General features: G+C 40.4%; 1 protein-coding gene across 3 annotated transcripts in view; it reads right to left on the bottom strand.

Annotated features, from left to right (window-relative positions):
- Positions 1–3,598: 3,598 nt before the first annotated feature.
- Positions 3,599–14,557, bottom strand: part of SDAD1 (SDA1 domain containing 1) — a 39,009-nt gene continuing 28,050 nt past the window's right edge. For all 3 annotated transcript variants that reach the window (XM_025386528.1, XM_025386526.1, XM_025386527.1), the window contains 8 exons: positions 14,174–14,271; positions 13,991–14,067; positions 13,025–13,151; positions 11,130–11,227; positions 10,803–10,993; positions 10,610–10,694; positions 9,256–9,417; positions 3,599–4,462 (listed from right to left, as the gene is read on the bottom strand). In XM_025386528.1, the coding sequence (XP_025242313.1) occupies positions 4,415–4,462; positions 9,256–9,417; positions 10,610–10,694; positions 10,803–10,993; positions 11,130–11,227; positions 13,025–13,151; positions 13,991–14,067; positions 14,174–14,271 (886 nt within the window). In that variant the 3' untranslated portion in view covers positions 3,599–4,414. The remainder of the gene's footprint in view (positions 4,463–9,255; positions 9,418–10,609; positions 10,695–10,802; positions 10,994–11,129; positions 11,228–13,024; positions 13,152–13,990; positions 14,068–14,173; positions 14,272–14,557) is intronic.

Here is a 14,557-nt window from a genome sequence, read left to right as displayed (position 1 = left end):
GATCGTGTCACTGCACTCCAGCCTGGGTGACAGAGTGAGACTCCGTATCAAAAAAAAAAGAGAATCCTACTGCTGGCCAGACACGGTGGCTCCCACCTGTAATCTCTGCACTTTGGGAAGCCAAGGTGGGAGGATCACTTGAGGTCAGAAGTTTGAGACCAGCCTGGGCAACATAGCGAGACCCTGCCTCTATTAAAAATAAATTTTTAGAAATGATTAAGAGCCAGGCATACCGGCCTGGGCCTGTGGAGGATCTCGAGCCTAGGAGTTCAATGCTGCAGTGGGTTCTGATTGTACCACTGCACTCTGGTCTAGGTGACAGAGCAAAACCCTGTCTCTAAAAGAAAAAAATAAAAGTCTTAGTGATGCTGCATTTCTTAAAAGTTCTCCACTCACAAAGGAGGTTTCAAGGTGTTTGTAATGTTTCTTAATCTAAGTGCTGGTTACAGGAATGTATTCAGCTTGTGAAAATTCACTGAGTTTAAGTACACTTGATGGTACTTATACTCATCTTTATATGTCAATAAAGAGTTTGGAATTTTTTTAAAATTCCAGTTTTTTTTTTCTGGAATTTTCGTAGAGACTACTAATTCCCATTCTGCAAGTTTTGATGTTAGTCCCTGCTTCATGTTAGCAGATGTCAACTGAAAATATCAGACCAGGTTTGTGAATGTGCAGGCAATGACAACTACATCAAGACTGTTGTTGTCTGGCTGCAAACATTTTTAAACATATCTCAATTTCAGAGATTAAAAGTGTAAAGAAATTGTCTTAAAACCATTTGATCATTTTATTTATTTAGAGACAGGGTCTCACGCTGTCACCCAGGCTAAACTATAGTGGCTTGAACTTTACTCAATGCAGCCTTCACCTCCAGGGCTCAAGCAATCCTCCTGCTTCAGCCTCCTGAGTAGCTGGTATGGCAAGCATGCACCATCACACCTGGCTAATTTTTACAAGGTCTCACCATTTTGCACAGGCTTCTTTATCATTTTATACTCTGCTTTTGAAAATAATAGTGGCCAGGCACAGTGGCTCATGCCTACAATCCCAGCACTTTGGGAGGCTGAGAAGGGTGGATCACTTGAGGTGAGGAGTTTGAGACCAGCCTGGTCAACATGGTGAAACCCTGTCTCTACTAAAAATGCAAAAATTAGCTGGGTGTGGTGGCGGGCCCCTGTAATCCCAGCTACTCAGGAGGCTGAGGCAGGAGAATTGCTTGAACTCAGGAGGCAGTGGGTGCAGTGAGCTGAGACTGCGCCAGTGCTCTCCAGCCTGGGCTAGAAAAGAACAAGGTGATCTGCCTGCCTTGGCAGAAAAGAACAGCAACAGCCTGTTTTGAAAAGAACAAAAAACACTGTAAACACTGGAAATGTTTACAATGGGAAATGCTTATTATAATAATGGCTGCATAATACTCTCATGTGGATAAATGATAGTTTTATTCAACCATCTTCACACTGGGATTGGACTGACAAAACATGAAAGCAGAATCTGCAGAAGGAAATAAGTTTACTACATAAGAAATGGTCTATACAAATATAAGCTTATGCTATTTAAGGAGTACAGAATTAGCTGTGCTCTCTGCTCTTATTTGCATTTGTAAACACGTGCAGACCAAAGACTCTGCTAGGACTGGAAAGGTTATTTCTAGAGCCATGACCTTGTAAGAGACAAGACAAGTCATTGTCCTACCTTCTTATTAATATTTAAGATCTTTTAAAAAATCTCATAAAGTACATTTCAAAAGAACATAAGCAATTAATGAAAGACTATCACTTACTTGGTAGAACTATATTATCTATATACAGTTTTAAAAGGTGTTATCTAAAATAGCTTAAAGAACAGAATATTCTGGCCGGGCGCGGTGGCTCAAGCCTGTAATCCCAGCACTTTGGGAGGCCGAGACGGGCGGATCACGAGGTCAGGAGATCGAGACCATCCTGGCTAGCACGGTGAAACCCCGTCTCTACTAAAAAATACAAAAAACTAGTCGGGCGAGGTGGCGGGCGCCTGTAGTCCCAGCTACTCGGGAGGCTGAGGCAGGAGAATGGCGTAAACCCGGGAGGCGGAGCTTGCAGTGAGCTGAGATCCGGCCACTGCACTCCCGCCTGGGCGACAGAGCGAGACTCCGTCTCAAAAAAAAAAAAAAAAAAAAAAAGAACAGAATATTCTGAGTAAACATTCTAGTTAAAATGGAGTTGCAATGCAAGTCTATATAGAGTACATTTTCAAAGGACTAGACTATGAAGAAATAACATTTATTTTAACCATGGTCACTTGCTGAGATCACATAGCTAATATATCACCATTCTGGATTTATATACCACTTTTATACATTATGAGCCTGGACAAAGTTAAGTTCATCCCTGAATGGCTTCATTCTCTATGTTGACATAATTTGAGACTAAATAGCTCACGTTCAGACACTGATGACTTCTTCAAAGTAGAAGTCACCTTGCAAGCTCACCTACGCTCTGCTGACGCATTCACCCTTCTGAGAATCTCATCTTCAAACAGGTAGCAAACAAAATATTCTCAAGAGAAGATTTGGAAAATAATAAAAGGAATCAGATAGAAATAAGATACTATGGGATTAAAGAAATAAAAGTTCAGAATACGCGTTTATAAACCACATACTACATCTTTCTGTCTTGCATGTAAGAAAGGCTAGTTAAGAGGAAGGTGCGTGCACAGTAGAAGAACAGAAGTCACAACACAGAATGGACTTTGGCCTCCTGGTATCTAAGTTGAGTGGGAAAATCTAGAGGAAGGATGAAACTTCCAGGCACCATCACAATTCACACAATAAAGCTGTGAAAACTTGCTATTTCGAATTTTTTTCACTTTCTGCATCCACACACACGAGGAGACACCCAGTTCAAAAATGCGAAAAGAAGAAGGAGCAGTTTCAGGTCTAAAATATACAAATTTGCATCAAATACTTCTCGAGAAACACTGAAGTTGCTGGGGCTTGACTCTGGTGGCTTGACTAATCTCCCAACAGCAATCTGGGGCATTTTAGGGACAGTCTTTAAGTCTCATTGAAATAAAACTGAAGTTGAATGCAGAAAGTGAACAGAAGAAACTGGAAAGGAAATAAAAACACCGGTTTTAGAAATCGCTTTCTAGGCCGGGCACAGTGGCTCACACCTGTAATCCCAGCACTTTGGGAGGCCGAGGTGGGTGGATCACCTCAGGTTGGAAGAAATCCTGTATCTACTAAAACATACAAAATTAGCTGGGCATGGCGGTGCATGCCTATAATCCCGCTGCTCGGGAGGCTGAGGCAGGAGAATCGCTTGAACCCGGGAGGCGGAGGTTGCGGTGAGCCGAGATTGTGCCATTGCACTCCAGCCTTGGCAACAAGAGTGAAACTCCGTCTCGAAAAAAAAAAAAATGAAATTGCTTTCGGAGTGCAGAAAATTGCCCTTTACTCTAACTCGAGGTAACATCTACCACAACATTATCTAAGAAATCTGAAACAAAAGGCACCAAACTATTTCTAAATGCAAAAATTTGCATGCAAACAGACTGTCCCCTGAAATGGATGCAGCATGCCTGTGGAACGTAGAACACCACACACCACTCCACACACAATGGTACCTATTTGGCATCAGAAACCTTTTATTGAGACAAGGTAAACAGTGGGCTGAAAATACTACAGGCTGAAGGAAGGCTGAGGAAACCAGTATGAAGGCAGCTGAAATGATGAAATAAATACATTCCAAAGGTACTATTTATACTTAAGGCAGTTTTAAAAGTGAGGTCTTAACCAAAAAGCCTTTACATAGCATTCAAAAAAAAAAAAGAGGGGGTCACTTAAATCTTTTGGATTGACTAAAAGAGCTAAATTATGTACCAAAATCTGTACAGCAGGGGCCTGTTTTCAGCAGGAAAGCCTATGTACAAGTAAGAACCTCTTACTCTTGTAACATTGTCCTGTTTTGTTTTATTTTATAAGAATATATAACTCCTATCTCCACAGAGTTAGTCCATAAGGCCTCAGTGACCTCATAAAAATATGGAGCTACCTCTACTAGAGAACTATTTACACTGCACTGTAAATACACATATGTGTGTCCACCCCCACAGCTAAGCTGTCAATGCCTTAAGTGAAGGGGTTACAGCTCATTCGTTTTATATCTACGGTGACAATTAATAGGCACTCGATACTTTTTTTTGCATGAATGATAAATGAAATGATTTTACATTACCACCACTATTTACATTAACATTCCCACCATTAGCCGTCTCCAAAGTAAAAACACCAAATTGCTGCCACATATTCAGCAGTTTTCACAATACAGTGAGTCTGGACTTTTTAATGTAAACAAACATGCTTGATTTACCAATTTTCAGAGTAATAACACAAACTTAGCATTCTTCTTGGAATGGAAAACTTGCTGGGAAGTTACTTCATTCTTTTCCTCTTTTTCAAAAGTGCATCTCTTAGTGCCAGCTGTAAAATAAAAGTATTGAAACATTGTAACTCTTGGGAACCCCATTATACAAATTTGGTTACATGAAAGTTTACTAAAAAGGAATCACCAAGTCAATACACCACCCTGAAAAACTATAAATGATAAAATATTCCAAAACAGATCAAATCTATATGTATCGAGGATGGGGCATATTTTTCCCAACTCATGGAGGCATAAGCTCAAAACAGGAGCAGCTACGGAATGCAGAGACTACAGTATCCCTGTCTTCATGGATAATAAATAATACTTATTTGGTCTATATGGCTCTTAATATTTTGGAGTTGTGGATGGGATACATTGTCTAAATTAAAAGTAACAGGAAGACAGATTTTTCTTCATAATCAATCACCTTTTCCAACTAAAGATGGCATATATTCCACATATATTCCACTAAAGATGGCATATGGCATGTATGGATCAAAGACTTTAAAATGGCATTCAGCACTTGTGCAGATTTATGATAACTCTATCAATATACAATCTGAAACAAAGAAAAGTGTTACCTTATTTACTGATTTTCAAATGGGTTTGTTTTATGCAATAAACAAAGAAAATGTTCTAAGTAAATGCTAACACTAACCCTTTATAATGGCTCAAACATGAAGATATTAACTCAGAAATTGAAGCCCTGACAACTGTAGCTTATGGCAAACAGGTTCTAATTTTTAACTTAATTATTTTGTGTTGGAAGTATGTAAACTGAACATGAAGAATGAAAGCAGTGAACTGTATGAGACTCAATCTAGGCTTTCATCCCCTGGAATTCGTCTCTAACCAAAGAGGTTGGGTTCTTCAAGATCCCCAGGGTAGAACTAGAAGGTGAAGAATTTAAGATCTAGAGAAAAAGAAGACTGAAGGATCAGTGTCTGAAGCGAACCTACAAAAGTCCTTATAAAGTTTTACATTTCCCAAAAGAAAACAAACATAATATTAAAGATGATCAAAAATAAACCAAAATTAAAGTTAACCAAGACTAATGTATACATCTTAAGTTTGTGATGGATACTATTCCATTAATTCCCAAGCACTATTCTTTGTCCTAGAAACTTTTAAAAATCTCTAGCTTTTATTTGATTTTTATTTTAAAATTCTAGCTTAAATTTTAACAAGATAAACCTAAAACAGTTTTGGGGTAGAAGTTACCTAGCTCTACATACAAATGTTCAAACTTTTTGGATTTTATGATTTCCAGTTGACTCCTTGCCTTTAGCTCACACCTGGGTCTTGGTATGTCTTTGCAGAAAAGCAGAATAGCTGGGATACTTAAGGCAGAACAAAAATCTGTAAGTTCATTTCAATTTAATTTGGCTAAGGAGGTATTTTCCAGATTCATCTAATTGTGTCTTATTTTTCTCATCTGCAAAATTGGTTTAATCACAGTAACTGCAGATACTATTGTACACTGATTAAACAAGTTAATAAATGGAAAACCCCGGAACAGTGAAGTCTCATGCTAAGAACTAAATGTGTTAGCTAATGTTGGTTATGGGAATTTATGCCCACTCATTAAGCTTTGTGGCAAAGCACAGTCTACTCTCACACATATTTCAGTTCCTTCCCCTTCAAATGCCACCGATTGAAGAAAAGGAAAGGTATACCCCCCTTTTCTTCTTTTATCTTTCTACAGGCTTTACTGCAAGATCCTCCTCTCCTTCCCTATCCTATGCTTTACTTCCCTCTTCTAGTCTTATCCTAGTCACCTCTTCATATTCTAACAATTTACAGTAAGACCTCACATACACTTTCAAGCCATGTAAGATCCCTTTATTTAAGACACTGAAATATCACCAAGGGATAGAGGGCGAGGTGTGAAGTGTGATGCTCCTTTCTCACAGGGCCCTTGGGGTCACGGGCAGCTTTGGGGATGCTCTGTAACTGTTCTGTCCAATAGGGTAGCCACTAACATGTGACTACTGAGCATTTGAAATTGGCTAGTCCAAATTGAGATGTGCTGCAGCGTAAAAGACATGCTGATTTCAATTAGCTCAAAAACAAAAATGTAAAATATTGCACTCATAATTTTTATATGTTGAACTACATGTTGAAACGATACCATTTTAGATATACTGGGTTAAATAAGATATATTGTTACAATTTCCTCTTTTTTACTTTTTTATTTTTAAGTGCTATATGTGGTTCATATTGTATTTCTATTGAACAGTACTGGTCTAAAGGAGAGAACAGAGAAAATCAGGAACTTAAAGTTATGTTTATATTGAAGAGATCTTGAAGAAAATACAGGGCAAAGAAACACACAAAGAAATTCTGATTAATATCAGGTTCCAAATGGCAAGAAAATTGGAGAACAAGAAAAAACATTCTTGAACCAACAGGTGCATATGTCCAATGAAATCTTAATTTACTCTCAAACAGATTCTTCAGTCTTTGAGAGTTATTTTATGACTTGAGATGCTTGCAAGGAACAAAGCTGGGCTTCCCCATCATGCCAGAAAAGGCATGCCAAAAAACAAAGGAAGTTGGGGTGGGGGGAGTCCTAACTAAAATGTAACAAGCTCACAGAAACCTCATAATGAAACACAGCCTACCAACAGGGTAATTAATATTTCCTCAACCCTGAAATGTTAGTAAGGGCCAGTGAAGGACAGACTAATGGATTTAAGTCAATCCTATTATAATTTTAGGAGAATGTGGCAAAATTTAGAGTACTTAAAATCCTAAGTGGCACCTTTCCTTTCACCTCAATTTCAAAAGCTTCTATTAAAAATGCTGTCATTATTTATATGATGTTGCTGAGCACAATTTAGAACTAGAGTCAACAGGGAGAGCTAAATGGTACCTTAATTCAGTGAATACTGACTTGGAACCCACAGATACAGCACTGCCCTAGAGGGCTGGTGGTTACATTCAGTGCTGGCAGGCTGATCCTTGGCTAGCTATTTAGGAACACTGGTTCACAATATGACAGTTTACCCAGAGCTGATATCCTGGCAATTTTTCAGAATGACATTTAGATACACTGCTAACTGCCAGGAGAAAAAGATACAAAAGTATAAACTTATTTTATCACAATGAATTACTGAAATAAACAAGCTGCCTAAGTAGCACGGGGATTACCATTCAAAGGCCATGAATGGATAAAATGTAATCTCAAAGCCTGTAAACATCAGGGCTTTCAAAAGGGCACATACAGGAAGGATCATGCCAACACAAACCTATTTATTTTGCTGTGCTTTTCTGAAACTGTTTCTGAGATATTACCACATAGAATTATTGGTTTTTGAAAAGTACCCATGCCTGTAATCCTAGCACTATGGGAGGCTGAGGTGGGCAGACTGCTTGAGTCTCGCAGTTCAAAACCAGACTGGGCAACATGGAAAAACCCCATCTCTACAAAAAAGACAAAAATTAGCCGGATGTGGTGGCAGACACCTGTAGTCCCAGCTACTTGGAGGGCTGAGGCGGGAGGATCACTTGTAGGGAGACCCCCTGAAACTATTGCTAAGGAATAAAAGATGAAATGCTCCTGATTATTATAAATACAAAATTGCATGCAGGACTGTTTAAAGACAATGCCAGGTTGGACTGCCAGAATGAGCCAACAGCACGTGATGTGCTTCCCCTGCAGAGAGCCTATAAACTGACGTGCAGTCAGGGAGGTTTCACATCACTAAGATTCCTATCCCAGAAAAGCAGATGTTCATAGCTCTGGGAATGGAATGCGACCCTTGTGGGGAGCCTATAAACGGATGCATGAGGGGCACCTGTTCATATGGATAAGATATGGTTATAAATGCCCTTATCTTGCCACGGCTCTTCTAGGTCTCTTTAGGGTTAAGGCATACTCCCTTCTGAGAATTTGTGGTCTAACTGGTTGTCGAGCTTCACGTACTGTTTCTATTGATTGTTTGCAACCAGCTTTTACTGCAACTGTCACTGCTGATTAATATCTTGCTAAACACAGGTTCTGGATAGACTGTTTTAAGGCTCTGTCAGAAACTGCTGACGCACACACTATATTGTAAATTCTTATCTCTGTATACTGTATTTCTGCATACAGATGTTATGTTAAAGAATTATATCATCCCCATGTGACCATCTCACCTCATAATCAAACAACCCTAAATCCCTCACTAACCTACCCCCGCCCTCACTAAACTTAATAATAAATGCTGGTATATCCAGTGCATTGGCAGCATCGCAGGACCAGAAGGCGGTGACCCCCCAGACCCAACTTTCACTATCTTGTGTGGGTCTTTTATTTCTCGACCTGCCGATCTACCTGGGAAGAAAGAAAGAGCCCCGCTGCACTGCGGGCTGCAGGCCAGATCCCGCAATAATCACTGGAGCCTGGGAGGTCAAGGCTGCAGTGAGCTGCGAGGCTGCAGGGAGCTGTGACTGCACCACTGCACTCCAGCCTGGGTAGCAGAGTGAGACCCTGTCTCAAAAAACCAGGCATAAAATTAGCACTAAAAAGTTATTTAATTAATTTTGATACATTTCACAGATCAAATGTCAGAGAATTTTAGCATGGGAAGGAACCTCATGGATGATCTAGCTTGCATTTCTTTACTTATACTGGAGGAAAATGGATTCCCCTCTGGTCCCACAGCTGAGTCTCAATCAAGTCAGGTCTGGGACTTACATGCCCTGACTGCTTCTCACCTCTCCATGCTCTCCAACAATGCTCCCATTAACCACAAGGCACACACAATAATGCCCAGTCTTCAGAAGGCGCAAGTCCGTCTCAAATGTAAAGCTGTCTTAGAATTACAGTACTGTTCTTGCCACCCAAGCTTCAAGTGGAACTCACCTGTTTTTCTCGGAAGGAACGCTTATGTTTTGACCGGACATTCTGGCTATACCGCATCATCATAAAGTTCTTCTGTTTTTTCTTCTCTTTATTTGTCGAACTAGAAAATGGATTCATTTTGGTTTTCTTCCTCGCAAATTCTTTTCGGTCTGTCTTTCCAGCCTACCAGAACAAAAAGTTTGATATTTCTTCTTCAGCAACATACTTTAGGAGTCATCTAATCAACATTAATGTCTCCTCTGTGTCAGAAGCTCTAGTAGGTGCCAAGGCCACAAAATGGACAGGACACAGTCTTTGCTCCTTGGGACCAAGAAATGGCCATGCAGTATTATAACGGAGCAAGGGGAGCTCGGAGGAAGAAAAGTCATAATTTAGCCTGGTGAGGTCAGGAGAACTTCCTAGAAAGGGAGACAGGTAGACTTTTTTTTTTTTTTTTTGGCAGGATGAAGGCATTCATGGTAAGGGAAAGGAGGGGAAAGACAGAGCATTTCTGGAAGAAAGGACAGTGCACACAAAGGTGTGGAGGATAAAGGACATGTGGAAGACAGAGGACGAGGTGGAACTAGGATGGGATGGTGTCTCGAACAAGTGGAGACACAGAAAATGATGTTGGAAATGTAGGCAGGACACAATCATGAGCAGTCACAGCACTAGTCACAGGCAGACTTCAACTGGCTCTGGCTTTTCACTGGTGACTGTAAACACACTCCTACTTTTCTCTTAGCTTTGATAAATATAGTGGCTTCCCAACACTACAGACATGTCATACTGCCTTCCTGTGCTCTCTACCTTGTTTTGAGCGGTGCTTACATGGCTACATACAGTTGTCAAAACTCATCTAACTGGCTGGTCGCAGTGGCTCATGCCTATACTCCTAGCACTTTGGGAGGCTGAGGCGGGTGGATCACATGAGGCCAGGAGTTTGAGATCAGCCTGGCCAACGTGGCGAAACCTTGACTCTACTAAAAATACAAAAATTAGCTAGGCGTGGTAGCGGGCACCTGTTACCCCAGCTACCTGGGAGGCTGAAGCAGGAGAATCGCTTGAACCCAGGAGGCAGAGGTTGCAGTGAGCCGAGACTGCGCCACTGCACTACAGCCTGGGTGACAGACAGAGACTCTGTCTCAAAAAACAAACAAACAAACATACAAACAAAACCAAACAAAAAACAAAACCAAACAAAATCCCTCATCTAACTGAACACCTAATATCTGTGCATTTTAATTTCTGTGTTAATTATACCTTTATTTGAAACATTTTTAAAAATTGCCATTCTGTGGCTATACAAGTTCTGGCTTATGTTTCATTTTATTTGCTTTCTGTTTAAAAAACTAGGAATGATATGCTCACTCACCATTGCAGTTGCTAGTCTTGTCTCTTTGTCAGACTTTGGCTTTTTATGAAGGCGTTCAATGTCCCGAAGAGAAAGTAATTCACCCCTGGGATGAGGGAAAAAGAACACATGAAGCAAGAATGGAATTCTGTTTCCTGATGCTTTCATTACCACATGAGCTGACTGAAGCACTAAAGTTGATGTGCCATTTTACCTGGGCTCTTCATCACTGTCTATTTCAATGTATTTCCTCTTCTGGGATTTCCCAGGGGCAGCATCAAGTTCTTTTCTCATTTGGGCCATGCGGATTTTCTGGAAGTCTTCCTGAGTTAAAACTCGGCTGGTGCTGACGGCTGCAGCTTTGGCTTTCCGCTCCTCCATGGGCATGCTATTCAGCTTCTTGGACTTGAAACCACACAAGGGCTTAAATGGCTACCAGCTCAAGTGAGAGCTCAGCCATTTAAATTGTAGCCTCCCAACAAGGCCCAGAATAAATTACATCTTAATAAACATCAGGGTGTAAGATGAAATTTTCACTTACGATTTCTTGCTGTTCTTCATCGGAAGAGTGTTGCACATCAATCCATTCACCATCAGCATCCTCTTCCTCCTCACTGAGACTGGTACTTTCCCATCCATCTGCATGAATAAAGCAAACTCACTACTGCTACTTTATGTTGCATATTCAATATAAGGTTGAGATCAAGCAAGCAACAGAAAAGTAAGGTAATCAACCTTGAACAGATACACTATTAACCAAGAACTGAGCAATATTTATTGTTAAATAAGCCACATGCATTTATTTAGTTAATCTAAGGAATAGGAAATATGCACTGACCAAGTATCTACCATGAGTCAAAACCTTACAATCACTCTAACCCTCATGACTCCACAGAAAAGGAACAGATGCTCAGGGTTAAGTAACATGCCCCAAGTCACACTGCTAAAAAGGCATCCTACACTGAAATCATGAAAATCATGTCTGCCTTTAGGGTCATGTTCTTTCAACTAAACCAACTGTGTCCATCAAAACTGCACTTATACATTTATCTTGGCCGCGCAGCAAGCATCTAACTTGTCCTATGTGTGTTACCCATGTATGAGAATCTAGTTACAGTCATTCCGAGAACTGAGGTAGAAGATTTGGGATGTTAAAGAACATTGAAGACACCTCAATAAAAAGGTATCAGGCTTCTTAATGGAGCCACCACAGTTTTAAGTTTTCTAAATCACAGACACCGCAATCTTTCTGTGCCTCCCTATGATCTTTAAGACAACGTGCCAGCTCTTTTGTCTGGCACATACATAACCACGTATGAAAAGGTCTCCAAGCTATCTCAAGCCTCCTGTCTTGCTACGTCCCACCTTGTATCCTACATTCTAATAGTTCTCTAAATCCTTCAGGACTTTGCTAACACTTTGCCTGGAAAGTCTCTGCTATTCTAGCATTCCTTGCCAAATACCTGGCTCATCAGTCACCATCTCTCCAAAGCCCTTAAAAAAAAAAAAAAAAAAAAAAAAAAAAAAAACCTCCCAAGGTGGACCTGACTGCTCTCCTGCCCTTATGCCCCCCACCCACTCCAATCATAAATCCTGTTAACACTTCATTCTTCAGCTCTTTGGAAGCCCTCCAGAGCAGACATAATATCATTCATCTTTGCATTGGCAGTGGCTGGCTCACAGCAAATGAAGACTTTGCTGAAATAGGCTGGGTGCAGTCTCTCATGCCTGTAATCCCAGCACTTTGGAGGCCAACATGGGAGGATCACTTGAGGTCAGGGCCTGGCCAATATGGTGAAACCCCATCTCTGCTAAAAATTAAAAAATCAGCTAGGCATGGCTGCACATGCCTGTAATCCCAGCTACTCAAGATGCTGAGACAGGAGGATCGCTTGAACCTGGGAGATGGAGGCTGCAGTAAGCTGAGATCGTACCACTGCACTCCAGCCTGGGCAAGAGTGAGACTCCGTCATGGAAAAAAAAAAAAAAAAAAGATTTGCTGAGTAATGAATGATTCAAAGAATAAAGGACTCTGGAAATTAGAATGGAGTTTCCCGAGTATTTTCCCACAAATTTAACACACATTGTCCTTCAACAAGGAGAGTTTTGGAAGACTCCTCTAAGGGCTAACCCTCTTAATTTTTTCTAGGCAACAAACCCAAGATCATTGTCTTTCTCAAGCACCAAACAGCATGCCCTTGGATGAGGGGCAGCCACCCTGAAGGTCGTGAAAAGGCATTTCCTATGCTAGAACGTAAGCTCTGCAAGAGGAGGAACCATGCTCAATTGATCCCTAATACTTCTAACAGTGCGTGGCACAGAGTCATTGCTCAATAAATATCTGCTGAATGAATGTTCAAACAGTATACAATTTAAAGGTCTGCACAGACACTGCAGGAGTGTTTTGCCCAAAACAAGGGTGCAATAAAAATCAACCTTCATCATTTTCAGCATTCTCTTCTTTCTCAACTTCCAGAACTTCTGCTCCTGGAATGTAATCTTTAGCATCTAATTCTCCATATTCTTGCACTCTTGCTTCTATGGAGGCCTCTGTAGGCTTACCCTAAAGGAAAAGAAATTGTTTATAATAAGTTACTTAGATCATAAAACCTTAATCATGAAAGGTATTCTCTGAAATTATGAATTTATTGTATTTATTTATTTATTTGAAGACAGGGTCTTGCTCTGTTGCCCAGACTGGAGTGCAGTGGTCTGATCTCAGCTCACTACAATCTCTGCCTCCTGGGCTCAAGGGATCCTCCCACCTCAGCCTCCTTAGTAGTTGGGACTATAGGCGCGAACCACCATACCCAGCTAACAAAATTATGAATTTAAAAGGGAGCACTATAAAAAATGGTGGTAACCAAATGACAGAAACAGTTTGCTTACGTCTCAGATCAAAATAAATCCCTAGCCAGCAATCTGTCCACTATTTTCTTGCTGTTTTTTGATCCAGATCAAGACATTGGTAGTTATTAGAGAGCAACTGCTCCAATTTTTTAAGCCTTGAAAAACGTCATCTCTCTTTCTGTTACACACATGCATCCCTCCTCCCTTCCAACTTGAAAGAGGTAGTATCTGGCTGTGGAATAGCCTGTTCACAATACTGGCATCAGTTACTGACTGATCTCTGAGATTCCAATCTGTTAATAACATTAAAAGCTTTCAAGCTGAAACAGCCTGCTCGGTCTTCAAGACTCAGTCATCATCAGTGAATATGTCCCAACTACAAAATATTCAGGGCCATGGTACTTGATTCCAAGCTTAAAGAATACAACCGTGTGCATCATAAACATGTAATCATAACAGAAGCATCATAAGTACTAAAATTCTAATTGTAGGAAATTTCTCTCAGTTTGTGAGACCATAACCTTTAGACCAACAGAAGCGTGCTTTACCTACCCGGAATTTCTTCTGCAGCATCTGAGGATTCAGTGTTCGGAAGAGCTGAATCAAAGTTCTAGCAGACATCATTACATCTGCAAAATAATACTTTTAATTAGAAATTCTGGCCCAAAGAGTACAATGAAGTAAAAAGGAGTCACACTGTACTCTTTGGTGTGTAGAGAGTCACATGCAGCTTACTCTTATCCTTGTGTGTTTTATACTGAGCCAGGTCTTGGAGAAGTTCTTCAGTCATGGCCAGAGGACATCGAGCTGTTATCTCTTTTATAGCATTGATTCTAGAAAAAGAAAAACAAAGTTTAAAAAAGCCTGAACAGCAATTTTTTTCATGATTCAACATAGGAAGATTTCCTAAAAAGATTAACTCAAAAGGAAAACACACTGGGTTTTACATAGCTTAGGTCTCTAAAACTGTAGCATGTTAGAGAATGTGAGGTAGGCAGCCTTAGAGGGCTTTTATTCCAGTTACTGCCATTTCCTCTATTAGTGGAATAAGGAACAGTGTCAGGCTCGCTAAATCAGAGCAGCATGTACTTTCTTTTTTTTTTTTTTTTTTTTTTTTTT

This window comes from Theropithecus gelada, chromosome 5 (genome assembly GCF_003255815.1).
Source record: "Theropithecus gelada isolate Dixy chromosome 5, Tgel_1.0, whole genome shotgun sequence".
Lineage (NCBI taxonomy): Eukaryota > Metazoa > Chordata > Mammalia > Primates > Cercopithecidae > Theropithecus > Theropithecus gelada.
Note: the sequence above shows the minus strand (reverse complement) of the source record. Positions and strands in the feature narration are given on the sequence as shown.